Here is a 20417-nt window from a genome sequence, read left to right on the forward strand (position 1 = left end):
GTTAAACATTGTTTTGGAAATATTTAAAAAATAAAAAATAAATCAAAGGGGGGCTAATAATTCTGACTTCAACTGTGTAGTGTGCAAGTATATAAAACAAAATAATTATGAAGATAATAAAACAAGTGTGGTTTCATAACTGAACAGTTCATTCAATTTTAAGTTTGTGTCTAGTGTCTGAGTATGAACAAGACATATTTCATTAGTTTTAATTAAAATGACATATATTCATCAATAAAATGTAGTGAACTTTACCTTGAGCCTCTACTGAACTGAGTACTAGAGTCAAGAGCGCAGCAGCGGCCAAAGACAACCTGATCTTCATGTTTACACACACACAGTCAGCAGCTCATTACTTAATCTACAAAGACAGAAAAAAAATATAAATACCTCACCAGCACTTCTGTAATCATCGCACATTATTTTAACTTAAGCGAAAGTTCACCCAAAAATTAATATTTGAGAGTATATACTTTGAGTTTCTTTTTTCTGTAAACCACAAAAGAAGATAATTAGAAAAATGTTGGAAGCCTGTAACCATTGACTTATTTTTCCTACTTTGGTAGTCGATGGTTATAAGTTTTCATCTTCAAAATATATTCCTTTGTGTTCAACAGAAAAAAAGAAAAAACTTATAAAAGATGAAATTACTTGAGGAACATTTTAATAACTGTCCCTTTAAGATCATCCTGATAATCGCAATAATAGCTTGTGCTTAATATTGTCATTCTGTAGTCTAAACGAGTTTAAATCATTGTAAGCAATTAATATGAATTATTGTGTAGAATTTACACTGAAATCTGCATTGTAGCTCTCGAGCGCCACCACGTGGATGTAAACAAAAGTGGAGCGACAACGCAAAATCATTAATCTGATAAATATGCTATGGGACGTACATTGATAAATATATCAGTTTGGTTTCTGGTAAACATTTAAACATAAAAATGTTTTTTTTAAATACCAAAAATGGCAACAAAAGACTAAATAAGCATGCGTTAATTAATGAAATTATAAAAATCCTCTAAATATATAATATCCTAAACAACGACTTTTCAGACGCTAAAAACATCTCCAATAACAATTATTTAACCTCAAAACAATTTCACCCACGAGCCGAATTATTATAAACCCAAACAGCAACTCATTAAAAAAAGCTGATCCTGAAGTAAAGAAATGTCAGCCCGACCTGTAAAACTGCGCGGGTCTCAGAGATGTAAAGCCGATGTCCTGCAGTCAGACTCGCTGCTCCAGCACTGAGGGAAAGCCTAGGAGAGAATGGGAGGTTTCTCAGCACAACCTGACACTAAATAGGGGGTTGTTCCCAACTTTTACTCCCTGACGAAATTCCTCAAGAATGGAGCCCCCTCTTTTACATCAGAGATACGAGCTCTGCTCTGGAGGAGGAATGTGCTGAAATCCACCTCAGCGGGATGCAGATGTGCTGCTGGCTCTATTTTCCCTCTGAGGTAAATTACGTCTGTGATTCTCCGAAGGAAAAGTGAGTCAGAAGTAACACCACAAAGCATTTGGAAGATATAATTGATGTCATTTTTGATAATTTAGCATGCTCTTCGATTCAGTGGCGGTTCTAGTTTAAATGGCACCCTGGGCGAACCACCCCATATCCACCAAACCCCCCACCGAAAAAAAAAACTAGAACCATATAGAAACTATGTGCACTGCAAGAAAATGCTTTTCTTACTTAGATTTTTTTGTCTTGTTTCTAGTCCAAATATCTAAAAACCCTTAAATCAAGAAACATTTTCTAAATAAGCAAAACATACTGTCTTGTTTTAAGATATAATATGGCAAAATTAAGTGAGTTTTCACTTAAAACAAGCTAAATAATCTGCCAATGGGGTAAGCAAAATAATCTTATGTCAAAAGGAAAAACAAGATTAATTTGCTTACCCCATTGGCAGATTATTTTGCTTGTTTCAAGGTAAAACTCCCTCAATATTGGGATATTATTTCTGAAAACAAGACCATATGTTTTGCTTGCCTTGAAAATATTTCTTGATATAAGAATTTTTAGATATTTGGACTAGAAACAAGACAAAAAAAATCTATGCAAGAAAAGCATTTTTTGCAGTGTGGTTGACTATTTATTACTCCCATTGGAACACATGTAATTGTCTCAAACAAACAATTCAGACAGCATACAAACGAACTGAAATGTTTCCCTTCCTTTTGTGCTGCAGTAGTGCAGCCCATCAAAGTAACCCCTGGGGGTTTATAGACAACGGCCACGCCCCATTACCCAAAAACATAATTCAATTCAATTCAGCTTTATTTGTATAGCGCTTTTACAATGTAGATTGTGTCAAAGCAGCTTCACATAAATGGTCATAGTAACTGGAACAGTGTGGTTCAGGTTTTAGTGTTTAAGTTCAGTTCAGTTCAGTTTAGCTCAGTTCAGTGTGATTTAATCATTACTGAGAGTTCAAACACTGAAGAGCAAATTCATCGATGCGTAGCTCTACCAATCCTGAACCATGCGAGGCAGTGGCCACAGCGGAGAGGGAAAAAAAACTTCACCTGATGGGAGTGAAGAAAAAAAAAACCTTGAGAGAACCAGACTCAGTTGGGCACGACCATTTTAATTTCTCCGCTGGCCAAAAGTCTTGTGCAGAGCTTCATTCGCCGTGGTTTATGCTGGAAGATGGCCTCAATGAAGACTCGTCTGTCCCTGGAGCGTCGCTGGAGTCAGACACTATACATACATTATAATTATTTAGTATGAATAAATCTGATTATTATTATTATTATTATTATTATATAAGGCGAGGCAGTGGCGCAGTAGGCTGTCGCTTCACAGCAAGAAGGTTGCTGGGTCGCTGATTCGAACCTCGGCTCAGTTGGCGTTTCTGTGTGGAGTTTGCATGTTCACCCTGCCTTCATGTGGGTTTCCTCCGGGTGCTCCGGTTTCCCCCACAGTCCAAAGACATGCGGTACAGGTGAATTGGGTAGGCTAAATTGTCCTAGTGTATGAGTGTGTGTGTGAATGTGTGTGTGTGTATGTTTCCCAGAGATGGGTTGCGGCTGGAAGGGCATTCGCTGTGTAAAAACTTGCTGGTTAAGTTGGCAGTTCATTCCACTGTGGCGACCCCGGATTAATAAATGGACTAAACCGACAAGAAAATGAATGAATATATATATATATATATATATATATATATATATATATATATATATATATATATATATATATATATATATATATTTTTTATATGGTGGTAAACCTTTTTTTTTCATTGCAGGTACCCAATGTTCATTAGTGGTCTAAGTCAAACTGAAATGCGCAGTTAAAAAAAAAAAATCACGTCAGGAAACAAATACTATGAAATTAAATGGTTACAGATTTCCAGCATTCTTCAAAGCATCTCCTTTTGTGTTCAACAGAAGAAATTCATAAAGGTTTGAATGAATGATGACAGAATTTTCATTTTAGGGTGAACTATATCCCTTTTAAGATTGTAATGTATTACATATTTTTTTCACCCAGCACTGTTCACTGTTGGTTTGCCGAGTTTTAGACACTTTCGTTCATCAAAATCAGAGGAGTTTGGCCGTCGCCTCGCTTGCGGGCTGCTTTCCAAAATCACATACTTCAGCTGCCTACTGAAGTTCATACTTCACCGCTGACGCTAGAGGGAGATTCTGTCACGTCATACAGTTACGTTTCATCCCACAGAGACACATTTACTTCATAAATACTGAACTGACTTCCTCATTGTTGAGTAGTTTGAGGGTATTTTGAAGTTCTTATTCTTTTAAACGCCACGGAAGTTGTTCTGGCGGTTATTGGTTATTATTCTGCTATGAGGGAGGAAATAACTTGACTATTAGATTCTCTGGATATAAGTCAGGCTATATATTCGAGTAAATATTCACAAAAACATAATGGCAGTTTCCAATAGAGGTACAATGTAAAGTTTCATAAATTCTACAAATGGTGTATAAAACATCTAATATGTGAGAAAATATATAACTGAATGATGTGGAATTGAGGGTAAATGAGTTTGTGCTTCATTCCACTCTTTCAAACTGGTTGAATCCTATTTGTCATCTTTGATTTTAAAGTGATGTAGCGTTTTTATGTTGATTATGATGAAATCTATTTGTGTTTGAATAATTGTTTTGTGCATGATTATTCTGTTCAAAGTAAAAAATAAATAAATAAAATCAAACGTTAACATTTTGTCTGTAAAGGTCTGAGAATATTTTAATACTTAATTCGGATGTCAAATTTTAAAAAATACATTTAGAGCATTTTAAGAAAAAACAACTGGTCAGAATGACAATATAGTTTGTAAAAAGAATTTTATCATTTTATCATTGTTAAATTGAAATTTTGTTATCGTTTTGTCGAAAAATAAATACAAACGTGTCTAAAAACATGATTTTTATTTTATGCAAAAAAAAAACTAATTGACATTTTTATTTTAAATTTGAAGCAAATATCATTAGTACTGTACAACATAAAACAAATATTACATTAAACCAAAGCATAAGTCTGTTTTTCAAACCAGAATGGTGCTTTCTCTCTCTCTCTCTCTCTCTATGTATATGTGTATGTGTATGTGTATATATATATATATATATATATATATATATATATATATATATATATATATATATATATATATATATATACATACATATATACATATATTCAGGTTCGGCTCCACCTATAATATATATATATATATATATATATATATATATATATATATATATATATATATATATATCAATCAGAATTATTTGCCCCCATTTATTAATTAGGTTATTGTATATTGACGGTTTATTCTGTAGACTTTCGCAAAAATATATAGCTTAGAGACTAATAATATTGACCTTAAAATGACTTTTAAAAAATTAAATACGGCTTTTAATCCAGCCAAAATAAAACAATTAAGACTTTCTCCAGCAGAAAAAATATTATCAGACATACTGTGAAAATTTCTATCTATCTACACATAAATAATAAAGCTCAGTCTAAACTTGAATCATTCAATTGAACTTCAATTTAGAAATCAAGTACAGATGCTGAAATGATGTTTAAAATGACAGTATGAATATTTTCTAAAGGTGTGTTATAGATATTACTTATCCATGCATACTTAAAAAAATGACGTTAATAGGTCTTTAATAGGTATTTATCCAAGTGTATCTGTCTGCAGACTGCAAGACAAGGGTGTAACATGAAGAGGCGTAACTTGCGGTTATCGAGATATCATTGATCCATGCAAGATGTCGGAAACGCGTACCAGTGAACATTTCCAGCAAATGTTTTCATGGGTTTTCTCCAAATTTATCCACAACATATTTATTTGATGTATTATTATATTTGTTCATTGGTGTAGTTGTAGACGTCACGACTATGATGGTTGGGTTTAGTGTTGGAGAAGGTGTAGATGGTAATAACTGATGGGTACATCGCAATTTTGCCGACAACATAGTTTTGACGTGGATATATCCTTATAACTTCAAGGTATGCCTCTATTTCCAGTTGCCCCCTCCCCCCCCCTAATGTTCTGCCCGTCTTGCAGTCAGCACTTCCTTACAAGAGCCACGTCCACATCATCTTCGTGTTGGCTATAAATCTAATGAAGCGCAAGACACACAAACTCAGAACAGTGGAATATTTTATTACATAATGATTGCGCTTTACAGAACAATCAATAAATATGAATCCAATGTACTCAAAATAACTGACAGGACATATTTCTGAGGGCCGGAGATCTCCACAGCTCAGACACATGAATAGAGAGGCATGTTCAATCCTTCTTCTTGGGCATCGCTGCGTCGAACAATGTGTACACCACATAACCACTGCCTGTAGAGCGAAAGAGAGAGAAGTGAAAACACTTTTACAGATTACACACACTCACACACCGCAATTACACATTCAGCTTTCCCACCTTCTTTTTACACAAGACAACAGAATGACAGTGCCTTTAAAGTCCCCGAGAAATCAAGATGGAAATTTGTGAGTGTGAAATAAAAAAAAAAATTTTTTTTTAGATGTTAGTATCAAAATGTGATGCTACATTCACACCAGATGCGGATGAAGCATCAAGTGTGTGAAATGAACATGTTAAGTCAATGCAAATACGCGGATAGACATCCTACAGAGTGAATGAGGAGGCGCGAATGATGCAACTCGCAAATGAAGAGGCACTAATGCCGCGTGTTGTGCGAATGAAGCAGCAAGAATGACGCAACTCACGCAAATAACTCGACACCAATGGCATGACTCGCACGAATGACACGACTTACGTGAATGACTAGGCACAAATCACACAACTCGTGCGAATGACTCAGCTTGAATGACGAGACTCGCATGAATGCCGCGTGTTGTGCGAATGAAGCAGCACGAATGACGCAACTCACGCGGATGACGACACAAATGACATGACTTGCACGAATGACGCGACTCATGCGAATGACTAGGCGCGAATTACAAAACTTGTGCAAATGACGAGACTTGCACGAATGCCGTATTTTGTGCGAATGAAGCAGCACGAATTTCGCAACTCGCGCAAATGACTTGACACGAATGACACGACTCTGCACAAATGACTCAGCACGAATGACGAGACTCGCACGAATGCCGAGTGTTGTGCGAATGAAGCAGCACGAATGACACAACTCACGCGAATGACGACACAAGACACAAATGACATGACTTGCACGAATGACGCGACTCATGCGAATGACTAGGCACAAATTACAAAACTAGTGCGAATGACTCAGAACGAATGACGAGACTCGCACGAATGCCGTATTTTGTGCGAATGAAGCAGCTCGAATTTTGCAACTCACGCAAATGACTCGACATGAATGACACGACTCTGCACAAATGACTCAGCACGAATGACGAGACTCGCACGAATGCCGCGTGTTGTGCGAATGAAGCAGCACGAATGACGCAACTCACGCAAATGACGACAAAAATGACATGACTCGCACGAATGACGCGACTCATGCGAATGACTAGGCACAAATTACAAAACTAGTGCGAATGACTCAGAACGAATGACGAGACTCGCACGAATGCTGTATTTTGTGCGAATGAAGCAGCTCGAATTTTGCAACTCACGCAAATGACTCGACATGAATGACACGACTCTGCACAAATGACTCAGCACGAATAACGAGACTCGCACGAATGCCGCGTGTTGTGCGAATGAAGCAGCACGAATGACGCAACTCACGCGAATGACGACAAAAATGACATGACTCGCACGAATGACGCGACTCATGCGAATGACTAGGCACAAATTACAAAACTTGTGCGAATGACTCAGAACGAATGACGAGACTCGCACGAATGCTGTATTTTGGGCGAATGAAGCAGCACGAATTTTGCAACTCACGCAAATGACTTGACACGAATGACACGACTCTGCACAAATGACTCAGCACGAATGACGCAACTCGGACGGATGAAGCAGCGAGAGTTGAGCATTTTGCATATTTGACATGCAAATCGCTCGAGTTGGAAAATCGAAATTAAGCAGACATTTGCTCCGGGTTAACCAATCATGAGCTTGCTCTATTAGGGGTGTGATTATGACGTAGCGCCTGTTGCTGATGTCCCGAGAGGAAATCCTCTTGCCGACACCTGACACCAGTTCATCAAACTGGCCTCGGCTCAAGCCTGGTTTATACTTCTGCGTCAAGTGATCGGCGTTACCTACGGCACATGCAACGCATTCATTCTACTGAGCGCTGTTTCTGTAGCTGAGCAATAACACTTCTGAAACACTAGTGTAGTGCGAATGACGATGAATAATGAGACCAGTGAAGTGTTTATGTTCCTCTGTGTCTTCGCTGGCGTTTTGTTTTTTTTTGTAAGCTTTCTCAATATACAAGTGGTTCAAACTCGCTCATTTGGAGGCAGGAACCAGCGGACGTGCAACAACTTTAACCATGAGGTAAACACAAAACAAAACTTTCCAACCGGAGCTTCTTTACAGGACTCCACATTTGTAAACAATCGCTCCATCGGGATCTTGGTCCCGCCCACACTCGTCAGCGCTATCAAGCTGACCAATAATAAAGTAGTTGGCGACATTGATTCAAACTACTCAGACGACCAACAACAAACAAGATGGCCGTTATATTTCAAATATTGTAATCACTGACTGTCATGTTCACACTGCACTAACAACTGCCACGCACCATACTTAACTAAATGATACTTTTCAGGTCTAAAAAGAGATTAGTGTGAAGCCTGTCTGGTGGTAAAACGCTGAACTAACACACTCTGACAGACCTGTTAGTTGGCATTCGTCAGTGTGGTGTGAATGCGTTTTGACATCTGTTATTGTAAACTTGTATTAAATTGTAACAGCAAAAATATTACATTTCTAGACATAAACAAACCGTTAAGAACCTACTATTGTAAACATTTTAGTACTGTTTCTAGTACATGTTAGAAAAACCGCCATGATTAAATATTTTAACCAAATATCATAACTATGTTATGATGTGTCTCAAGAAATAACATTACAGCATTTGTAAATTAAAAATAAAGTCATTAATACTGGCAATTATTTTATCATCCATATATTTCTAAAACACAGGAACGTTGATACATTTACGCCCCATTCACAAAGCGGCTTCTGCGTCAACGCTTGACTGAGGGCGTGTCTGAAGTTGGGGCTAACGCGATCATCATAGCAGCATTAGCCAATAAAATTCAGTCAGCAATAGGCCACTGTCTAGCTGGTGTATTTTCTTACAGCGATCTGATTGGCTGACGTTTCCGTCAGCGCTTGAAAAGTTGAGCTAGTCCCAACTTCTGCAGCGAGCAATGCTTGGCATCATCACCCATTTAAAGTGAAAGGGAAGGGTTGACGCTGGACAGCATGTGCTCTGGTGCGACACTATATACTAATTTTAAATCAGTTGTAAATTATCTAAAGGACCAAGTTCAACATGTGACTGAAAGCCCCTGTGAAGCCCATGAACTGCATTTATTTTAATTTATTTTATAAATTAAATTATACAAGATCAGTTTTTAAATTACAAAAATGTATATTATAATTAAAAATGTAAAATTTTAAATGGTAAAAAACAAAAACAATGTACACTGTAAAAACATAATGGTTGCCTTAAATTTTTAAGTTGAATCAAATTAATCTTATGAGTAATTTGAAATTTATTATATTAAAAAATAAATTATTATTTATAATTTATAATATTTAAATTTGTTATATTAAATAATTTATTATATTAGATTAAATTGACTTAAAACAGCCTGCATATCTCATAAAATTAAGTTGGCACATGATTAACTTAGTTTAATAAGTAAAAATTACCTAAAAGCATATGTTGATACGACTAAGTATAACCAATGTATGACCAAAAAAGCAGAATCCAATAATCTAATCTGAGATTCAAACAAATCAAACACACATGGAGTTTTAAAGGGGACCTGTTATGCTAGTCACTTTTATAAAGGGTTTAAACACAGTAGTGTGGCCACAGTGTGTGAATATAGCCAGCATCTAATAGTTGAATGTATAAATTCTATTTTTATAATCACACTTGATAAAACCAGTCTGCAGAAACACTTTGATTGACATTCTCCCTTTGTACATGTCATCAGAGGTGGAAAGCCCCGACCATTCGAGACTATCTCACCCTCATTAGAATAAACAGCCCTGAGTCTGTCATTCCAATTTTCACACTGTACCTGCTGAAGATCATTCTTAAAAGAGGGCTGAGAGTACAACCTCATTTGAATTTAAAGTGACAGTCACCAAAATGGCACAATTAGGATTATAGGGGTGGTTTAAAAGAGTTAGAAACATTATTTGTGTGGTATTCTGAGCTGAAACTTCACATACACACTGTAGGAACATCAGAGACTTATTTTACATCTTGTAAAACAAAACAAAAAGATGTATAACCCTTTAACATAAAGCAAACAGAGTGTAACAGTGTAAATAAAATTCCAGATTGACAAAAAAAAGACAGAGGAAACTCAAGTGAATGGCAAAACAACTTACCAAAGATAGTAAGGGCCATTGTTAGCCTGTACAAGAGGCCATCTGTAAGCCCCCCCTTCAGATGAACAGGTAAGTCATTGTCTTCCTGAAACAAACACAAACAGCATATTAACATCGGATGTTTCAGCACTTTCACACACTTTGGGGGGCCACAAGTTTAAAGGAACAGTCTCCTTTTTTTAATAGGCTTATTTTACAACTCCCCTACAGTTAAACAGTTGAGTTTTACCATTCCTAAATCCATTTGGCCAATCTCCAGTTCTGGCAGAAGCACTTTTAGCCTAGCTTAGGATAGATCATAAAATCCGATCAGACCAAACTTTTTTCAGGAAGTACCACCTCAGAAAAAAATTGTCTCTCTGAGTACCACCATAATGATCCGTATTGAAATACAGTAGCGTAGCAGGCCTAATTAAGCAGCTACAGCTCTGCACAGTTCAAAAACAAGGCAGATTAATTACTATTATTATTATGAATATGTATTATTGTCAGCCACTTTAAACATTATAAATAGTTTAAACATTAACGCTGCACTCTACTTACAGATAAAAAAAAAAGTTTAAATTAAATTGTGCATTCAAGAGTTATTTAAAAATGGCACTGTTCTTAAAAATAAAACTGCTGTACTTTTAAAGTATTAACAAATAGTAACAAATAGTAATAGAACTGTTCATTAAAACCTGGAAATGTTGCTTGGACCTCATAAATATAGCCAATAAATGTTGAAATATACGTTGCATGTATATATGACTGATTTGTATATCTTTGAAATCTAAACATTAACTTGTATTTTAAATAGATGATTAGGATTTACATATTTAAATTAGAAATTCGATCTGCATGCTGCGTTTTAAGAGTAAGCTGAAAAGCGAGTCATTAAACCATACCGGTCAACATTGGGATATAAAAATACGGGATACACCATAACAACTGTTACAAATATGAGGAGGAGATTAGCTTTGAATGATAGAAAACATAACAAACATTATAAAAATAAAAATAAATGATTTAGCCTATTAAAATCAATTTACTGATCACATCGGTGTTATCATATGCGTCAAAGGGTTAAAAGTGTGGTCATTGTTTTACTTTAATTATTCAGCGATTACCTAACGTACCACTAGAAGGAAGCCTTCGTACCACTAGTGGTCTGTGTACCCCAGTTTGAGAACCACTGTATTAAACCACTAGCATCCAGCTACTCAATAAAATTCAATAAAAAAGTAAGTATATAAATAATTTTCATATTTAAAGTTTAACTCTACTGTGGTTATATCATGTTCTGAGACTAACAAAAATGTAAAATTAGCTATTTTCCAGGCCAACAGGAACTATTTATTCTGGCGTAATAATCAAGGAACCTTACTGTTTAAACCATGGCTACAGATTTATGTTAAGGACTATTTTTAGGCACTGCGTAATATCATTGCTCTTGCTGTAGCCATAATAGGACAACAAAAGCTCCTTGATTGAAATGATCATCTCTTTACTCATTTTTGAGCAAAATGCTAATGATCTAATCCGATTTAATGATCTTTAGGTGCATCCCAAATCGCATACTTATGCACTATTTAACGGCAGTTTGTAGTATAAATTGTCTAAGTAGTGCGTTCACACTGAAAACTCTAAAAAAATAAAATAAGTGCTCACATAGTGAAAGGGGCGGAGTTATCTGGCACAAAATTCTCCTACGAGTGATTATAGCGCCTCCCGATGGTGAATATACTCATAGCAAAATATTTTTACTATACTCATGGCAAAAATTATTTGGTTCTTCAATCATTTATTTCACTAATTTGACAAACGTCAGACCCTAAGATCAGCTGAAAGGATTCATAAATAATAAAAATCAACTGCGTAACTGTAGAAGAGTTGTAAAATGAGCCTGTTTTCATTTGTGCTCCTTTAAAAAGACTTAAAAAAGACTTTAATACAAGTACTCAAACATTGTAAACTATAAGTTTCTAGAAAAGGCTAGCTTTGATCGATTCTACTCCTGTAGGCAAAACCACAAAGAGACTGAACAATCAAGATTGATGGCAGTCAATTCAAGGAAAGGAGAAATAAAACATTTTATTTGTAATTATAATTTAAGAGCAAAATAAAACAGCCACCCAACAATTCAGCGGCAGACTGCCATAAGCAGAATGTGCCAGCAACAAAGCCAGTGATAACCGCAGTTACAGAATAAGTGAAGCTTTACACTACTTGTTTAATCGGACGCTTTGTTCTATTTCAGCAACACATGCATTGATTAGTAATTACAGCCTACTAATACAAGTGAATCTTATTAGCGAATCATTGCGTACTTATCTGCTTATCCACAATACCAGTCCAGAACCTGGGAACAAATTGCAGTCTTAACTTTAACCATTAGCGACTAACAAATGAGGACAGAAAAGTGCAGTAACTCAACATTTAGGGTTTGGCTAAATGTTTGATAGAGGGAAAATTGGTTTCATATTCAAATATTCAGACATTCTCCTTAATAATATAATTTCAGAAAAGTTTTCTTTGCCAATTCTAAATAGGGAAATCACATTAGCAGCCAATGACTATGAAAGTACAGCATTGTTCACAGTGAATTAGATAGTGTTAATGTTGTTTAGAAGTCATACGCGCATGCTAATTCCGATCGAATATTCAAAGTAACATGGTAAACAAAATAGAGACCGCTAAATAAACGAATGAATATTAAACCAACTTTACCTTCATAAATGTCTGGTCGGATTGGATCAGATAGAGGTAAAGCTGTTTATATTCACATATTCGTTCATTTAGCAGTCTCTATTTTGTTTTCGATGTCCTAGAGCAGCACGATTCTGGCAAAAATGAGAATCTAAATTTTTTTTGCTTAAAATAAAGATCACGATTGTCTCGCGATTCTGTAGATGTAAAATAAAGCTCAATGTGAGATTTTATTTTTTTTTCTCTCAAACATATGGTAAAACAACAATATTAATATTATGTGCAGGTCTACTGGATCCTATAAATAATCCTATTCTACTTACAATAATTCTGATGTTGAATTATGTTTGAGATATTGGCCTATGCTTGCAATCTGTCATTGACAACATTATTAGACAATTTAATTCACTGGTAAAATCAACATTATATAGGCTAGAGTAGTTATACTGACACTGTAAACATTTATTTTCATGCACAGCTGTGTGTTCGCTATGAAAGAAAATACTTGTCGCAGTCATAACTCTAAAATGCGATGAGATTATTTAAATGACGTGCACGCTTTCGGTTTCATTTTCACTGCTAAGTGCTGTTCATACTTCACACGCGGCTCTCAAACAATCCCTCTGTGCCACAAACTGAATATTATTTACAACTGTATTACCTGTTACTCACAGCATAAGCAGGTTCTGTTCTGTAAAGTAGACGTGTGCGTGTCTATCATTAAGTAGGGCGCGCGCCCGCACAGTCAGCAGCTCACGTGACGTGTGATTTCAAGGCCGCGAATACATCATTATATAAAGACGAATTACATTTTTGGGTGAATTACACCTTATAAATACAGTATGCAGGGCTCGAAATTGCGACCATTGTGGTCGCATATGTGCCCGAAATTTTATCTATGCGACCTTAAAATATATTTGGGAGCATTTCTGCGAGTGCTTAAAATTGTTGTGTGCGACCAATTTTTACTGCAAAATGTTCAGCACATGCACGGATTCGGGAGACATTCACGCAGAATGCATCTCTAAGCTCTTTGTCTGCACTTGAAACGCAAAACGCAGCGCTCGGGAATGGTTTAAAACAGTTGTCATGTCAACTTGCTGCAGTAAACAAAGCCAAGTCCGTAATGCTTGCCCCGCCTTCGCGCTCTTCTTATTGGGCCACCACTGCTCTAGCACTGAACGCGAATGATTGGTTAATATCAGCTGTCAATCACTCAGCACCTTCTGGTTTCGGATGACGGAGAGCTACTAACGCGAAAAATTGTAAAGCGCTGAAGATGAGAATGAAAATGACACTGACAGATTTAGTTTTAGAAAACATCTAGTTACAAATAATGACACATGTTACTAGTGATCATGTGCTGAATGTTAATCCACCATCTACACTTTTCCAAGAGTAGAAGACTTCCATTGGCTTCAAGTTCGCTATGAAAAGTCTGAGAGATGGAGTTTTCAGGTAACTGTTTGCCACATCTAGCACGAGAGCTTCTGTTTAATGCTTCATATAATCGCCAGATGCTGTCCGCCGTGCAAATATGTCCAATTTAACACCACGTACACCATCGCACTGAGTAAACTAACGCTACTCATAAAAAAAACGGTATTGCTATTAACATGTATGCATATAATAAGGTACAGTATGTGTCAAAAGCATCAGTGCAATATAAGACAGCACTTGTGAGAACAGCACAGTTATACCGTTAACAGATTCATTCCAGCAGTGTGTGCAGGGCCGGTGAGCGCTCCGTGTATACTTTGGTCACTCGGTTCTGTTATAAAAATGTATTTTCTTGTGATAACGGGATTTCGTTAAGACATATTTTGCTTACGCTTGCATATATGTATTAATATATGTATTATTTTTTTGCTTGTTAGTTTGATTAGTGTTGATTTCAAATACAATGTTTGTATAAAACTTGTAGTAACGGTGCTCATAATTGATGGGTGCGACTAAATTTTGGCTGATTGAAATTTTTAAAGTTAGGAGCACCCGTGCTACCAAGCAAAAAGGTTAATTTCAAGCCCTGGTATGTGACTCTTTTAACATCATTTGGAGGTGTCCATGTTGCTGAGCAACGTGTGTGAAACAATGAAAAGACTCGTGCAGCCGCCTTTGCTTCTCTCCTGAACTTGAAAATATGATTGGCAGAATCGTAGAATTGCTGTATTAGGATCGTCTAGGGGTCGTATCGAGATCGCCATCCTTTTTCGATAAATTGTGCAGCTCTACCATGTCCCTATTTAGAATTTGCAAAAAATACTTTTCTAAAATTATATTATTAAGGAGAATGTGTGAATATCCAAATTAAAAAAACAACTTTACCTCTATTTGGATCAGATCTGGTGGAGGGCACTAACCTGAAACAACTTCTGCTTGTTAGGGACTTTGTTCTCCAGCTGTCTGCGTGCACTACTGGATATGGTTCGCCTGGAGATCTGCTGCAGCGTCTGGAAAACACATTTTGAAGCATTTCATTAAAAACAAATACGAATGCTTAATGTTTATACAGATATGGAAAAAAGCCATTTGAAAATGCTCAGTTTCTCTGGATATTTGGATGACTACAGACCCTAGTTGTTAATTCTGATTCTGTGACTGTACATTATCTTAGAAAATGATTCTTATCTGATGACTGCATTTACGCATTTTTCATAGGTCTGATAACATTTCTTCTAGACATGCATGATATACTGTAACTGTGGTCATATCAGATGATAAATGCAAACTTTTAACATTGAAGTTATCAGTTGTTTGTTTATTTATTGCCATATCAGCAATCCTCATTACAAGCATAAAAACACTATAGTTATCACTCCAATTATAAATATAGGTCGTAACTTCAAGCTGATTAATTTGTATTATTTCCAATGGATGAACTACTTGCTTCCTTCTAAATATACTTAAATTAATATCCTAATTATTGCTAGATCAGCAACTTATGGCTGTTTTGTCGCAAGGTAAATATAGATAAAAACATTACATCATTTATAGTTATTACTTTAACGTTTTATGGTTTAACTTCTAGCTAAAAAGTTAGACCTATATATTGTCTATCATTCCACAAATATAAAGCATTGTCAGTTATCCGTCTCTACCGAAATTTCTACTAAATGTAAAATAAAAAAATTTGTCATCTACTACGGTTTAAAACTCATTTATTTACTAGAGCTCCAGCACACTTGACGTTAAAAAAACACACAAATTAAAAAAAATAAAAACACACAAACAAATTGAGAAAAACATGTTTTTTAAGTTAACACACACGAACCTGGAAATTCTCAACACACATGAAAATACAGAAACACACTGCAAATAGCAAAAACCACAACAAAAACCCCAAGGTGATGAAACCGACTGCCTCCTGTTTAGAGTTCACCGATCATACGGTTTTTTGCTGTTTGTAAAAACAGTAATATATATACATTATATATTATGGCACATATATATATATATATATATATATATATATATATATATATATATATATATATATATATATATAATTTTATTATATATATATATATATATAATTTTATTATATATATATATATATATAATTTTATTATATATATATATATATATATATATAATTTTATTATATATATATATATATATATATACACATATATATAATTTATTATTTATATATATATATATATATATATATATATATATATATATATATATATATATATATATATATATAATTTTATTATATATATATATATATATAATTTTATTATATATATATATATATATAATTTTATTATATATATATATATATATATATATAATTTTATTATATATATATATATATATATATACACATATATATAATTTATTATTTATATATATATATATATATATATATATATATATATATATATATATATATATATATATACATAATAAAATAATATATATATATATATATATATATATATATATATATATATATATATATATATATATATTTTTTTTTTTTTTTTTTTTTTTTACAATCACAACGTTAAAATAAACAAAAACCTCAACTCTCTGATCTTTGATAACACCACCAATTCTAAACAGAAAGCAGTCACATTTGTCAATTTTTGGTGTCTCACTGTCCCAGCCTTTAAAAAACACAAAAAAATTAAGATTTTAAATAACAACAAATAAAAACATTTGTAACTCTGACTAATTGCAATTTCTGAAAACCAACATGCAAATAAATAAATATATATATATATATATATATATATATATATATATATATATATATATATATATATATATATATATATATATATATATATACACACACACACACACACAAGTAGAAAAGTATATATATATATATATATATATATATATATATATATATATATATATATATATATATATATATATATATAAACTCATGTTACTCACACCTAATAAATAGAGCAAATCCAAAGAAATTGGAATTTTCAAGTGGCTTTTCCCATAGCCGTATAGTGACGTTGCGTTTTCATAGTCACACATGACTAAAAAGTATATATATAATTAGTATTGTCATCATCTTAAATGCAGTAAACTGTTAAAAATGCATTTTTCCTCCATGGACTTTGTGTTATAAAAACAGCTGCTACTACATTTTTGAGCGGAATTTTTAAAAAGAAAAAGAAAAAAGGTGATTTGGTGTGACTGCCTCAAGCACACTTTATCAAAATTACAACTCTTATGAAAGAAAAATGATAAAATCTTTTAATTAATAACAAGTGTCTATTTTAGTGAATCGCCATCATAGAAGTCATACTTGCATGCTGATGATGATGATTTCCCAATTTAAAATTTGCAAAGAATAATTTTCTGAAATTATATTATTAAGGAGAATGTCTGAATATCCCAATATAAAAACAACTTTACCTCTATCTTGAGATGCTACTTTTAGAGGTACTATATAAAAATAAAGTTCACTATTATTAACATGATTTTCATGTTTGTAATTTGCAAAAAAATACTTTTCTGAATTTATATTATTAATAAGAATATCCCAACGTGCGAATATAAAACCAAATTTACCTTAATTAACCATAGTACTAACATTAACCAACATAAGGCTCTCATTACTTGAGTGCATTTACTGACATGCGAACCAAGTGTGGTGAAACTAATTACATAAACGCACATATTAATCTACCACAAAGCATTTGTCGATTTATTACATAATTATTTCGATTTTACACTAAAATACGCGGTAATAATCAATCATAAGCAGGAGGTCATTAAAGCTGCTACTGCTAGGCTAACAGTGTCCATAACAAGTCTACTCTCTCTGCGTTATAATATTCACTCACTCAACCGGCTTCACCTCACACACACAGTGGGATCACGGAGAAATATCTTAAATCTCACCCTTAAGTGCCTAAACATGGTGAAAAGTTCGTCTTTTGAGCGCAGTGATCAGGAAACCGCAGCAGCACAAGGACACTTGAAAATGTCACTTCCTTCTTCTGCTAAATCTGACGCAAAGCCATCAGCGGAAAAAGCGCGTTACCGCCACCTGCTGGACTGAACCGCTGGAGCTCCGGTTCTTTAGAGAGTCGGTTCGTTTGAACGATTCGAAAAACCGAGCGAATTTTTACCTCTTCGATGGTGTTTAATTTAGTTGTGAATATAATTGTAAACAACTTTAAAAAGCACTTTGGTTTAGCAATGTTGATATTAATAGGCTGTTTTTAATTGTACTCTTCATAAAGCTTACCGTAAAATATCACCCAAAGAGTCAAATGTTCAGTTCTTTTTTTATTTTATGATGACTATACACTAAAAGGGTCATTTTTAGGGTTCATCTGTTATAACTGCAGCACACTGGATATTTTCTATTTTTCTCTGTAAACCCTAGAGATGGTTGTGCATGAAAATCCCAGCAGATCAGCAGTTTCTAAAATACTCAGACAGCTCATATGGCACCAACAACCATGCCACATTCAAAAACAATTAAACCACCATTTTCATACTTGGTTTGAACTGCAGCAGATCATCTTGACCAGGGGTGACCAACTTGGTCCTAATGGGCCAGCGTCCTGCAGATTTTAGCTCCAACTTGCCTCAACACACCTGCACGAATGTTAAGCATTAAACTACAGGCCCGACAGCACACGTCTTACCACCGATTTGAAAGATTAATCGAAAAGCTGCACAAAGTTTGAGTTTTTAATTCAGTTATTTTTACGATCGCCGATGCACAAAAAAGGTCAGTGTTATGGTTGCAACATCTGACATAAAACAATGAAAATACAAAGTTTAAACTCAACCAAATCAAAGTTCTCTCTTTAGTCCTCATGAAATCAAAATGTACAGCATTTATTTTGTTTATTAATTTATAAAACTCAAGGGAAGCAGCGGGGGAAGTAAGCGGTTTGTATCTCCTTGAGTTGTGGTGATGTGGCAGATGTAAATATTAAATGAGCAGATCAGAATGTGTGTACTCATGCGTTTGTTGTTTATTATCACACAGATGACTTTGGCCCAACAACAGACATACAAATAGACAGAACTGAGCCGGACGAAGCGTTTCTTAGCAGTCACACACACACATATATATATCTTTTAAATATACACTGCACAGAACAAGTTCTTCAAAGAGAAACTAAAATAAAAATGTACACTTCAGCTTTCAGCATACCTATGCGCTCACAATAAAGCATTTCAAACAATACAGTAAAAAAAGATCCTTATTATGCATGAGTCACACTGTCAGAAACAATGCTTCCTTATAAACATACAAGATTCTTCAATGCCGTCTGCATTACCAGCCAAATCTGTCAAATCCCACAAAACCAGTCAGAATTATTAGCCCCTTTGTTTATTTTTCTCCCCAGTTTCTGTTTAACAGAAAGCAGATTTTTTCAACACATTTCTAATCATGATAGTTTTAATAACTCATTTCTAATAACTGATTTATTTTATCTTTGCCATGATGACAGTAAATAATATTTTACTAGATATTTTTCAAGACACTTCTATACAGCTTAAAGTGACATTTAAAGGCTTAACTAGTTTAATTAGGTTAACTAGGCAAGTTAGGGTAATTTGGCAAGTTATTGTATATTGATGGTTTGTTCTGTAGATTATAGGGGAAAAAAATTTGCTTAAAGGGGCTAATAATTTTGTCCTGAAAATGTTTTTTTTTTTTAATTAATAACTGCCTTCATTGTAGTCGAAATAAAGGAAATAAGACTTTCTCTAGGAGAAAAAAATATTATCAGACATACAGTGAAAATGTCCTTGCTCTGTTAAAAATCATTTGGGAAATATTTAAAAGAGAAAAAAAAAAAAGGGGGGGGGGGCATATATATATAAATAAATATATATATATATATATATATATATATATATATATATATATATATATATATATATATATATATATATATATATATATTATTTTTTATTATTATTAATAAATATATAAATATATATATATATATATATATATATATATATATATATATATATATATATATATATATATATATATATATATATGTATAAATGCTTCCATATATACTACTTGTTAAAAGTTTTGGAGCAGTAACATTTCTTGTTTTTTTAAGTCTCTTCTGCTCACTAAACATGCATTTATTTGATCCAAAGTGCACCAAAAAAGTAAAAATTTGAAAACTGTTTGAAACACATTTGAAAAATTATTTTCTCTTTGAAAGTTATTAAATG

At 34.0% G+C, this 20417-nt stretch overlaps 2 protein-coding genes across 13 annotated transcripts in view; both read right to left on the reverse strand.

The window, feature by feature from the left end:
- Window positions 1–1280, reverse strand: part of col12a1a (collagen, type XII, alpha 1a) — a 195770-nt gene extending 194490 nt beyond the window's left edge. For all 12 annotated transcript variants that reach the window (XM_073927625.1, XM_073927624.1, XM_073927627.1 and 9 more), the window contains exons 1-2: window positions 1187–1280; window positions 256–361 (exon numbers count right to left, since the gene is read on the reverse strand). In XM_073927625.1, coding sequence (XP_073783726.1) covers window positions 256–325 — 70 coding nt within the window. In that variant the 5' untranslated portion in view covers window positions 326–361; window positions 1187–1280. The remainder of the gene's footprint in view (window positions 1–255; window positions 362–1186) is intronic.
- A 4354-nt stretch (window positions 1281–5634) lies between these two features.
- Window positions 5635–18195, reverse strand: cox7a2a (cytochrome c oxidase subunit 7A2a). Its single transcript, NM_001032728.1, is given in 4 exon segments — window positions 5635–5842; window positions 10029–10113; window positions 15077–15166; window positions 18096–18195. Coding segments are annotated over 4 exon segments (252 nt in total). The 5' UTR covers window positions 18114–18195; the 3' UTR covers window positions 5635–5783.
- Window positions 18196–20417: the final 2222 nt, after the last annotated feature.

Source organism: Danio rerio, chromosome 17 (assembly GCF_049306965.1).
Source record: "Danio rerio strain Tuebingen ecotype United States chromosome 17, GRCz12tu, whole genome shotgun sequence".
In the NCBI taxonomy this organism is placed as follows: Eukaryota; Metazoa; Chordata; class Actinopteri; order Cypriniformes; family Danionidae; genus Danio; species Danio rerio.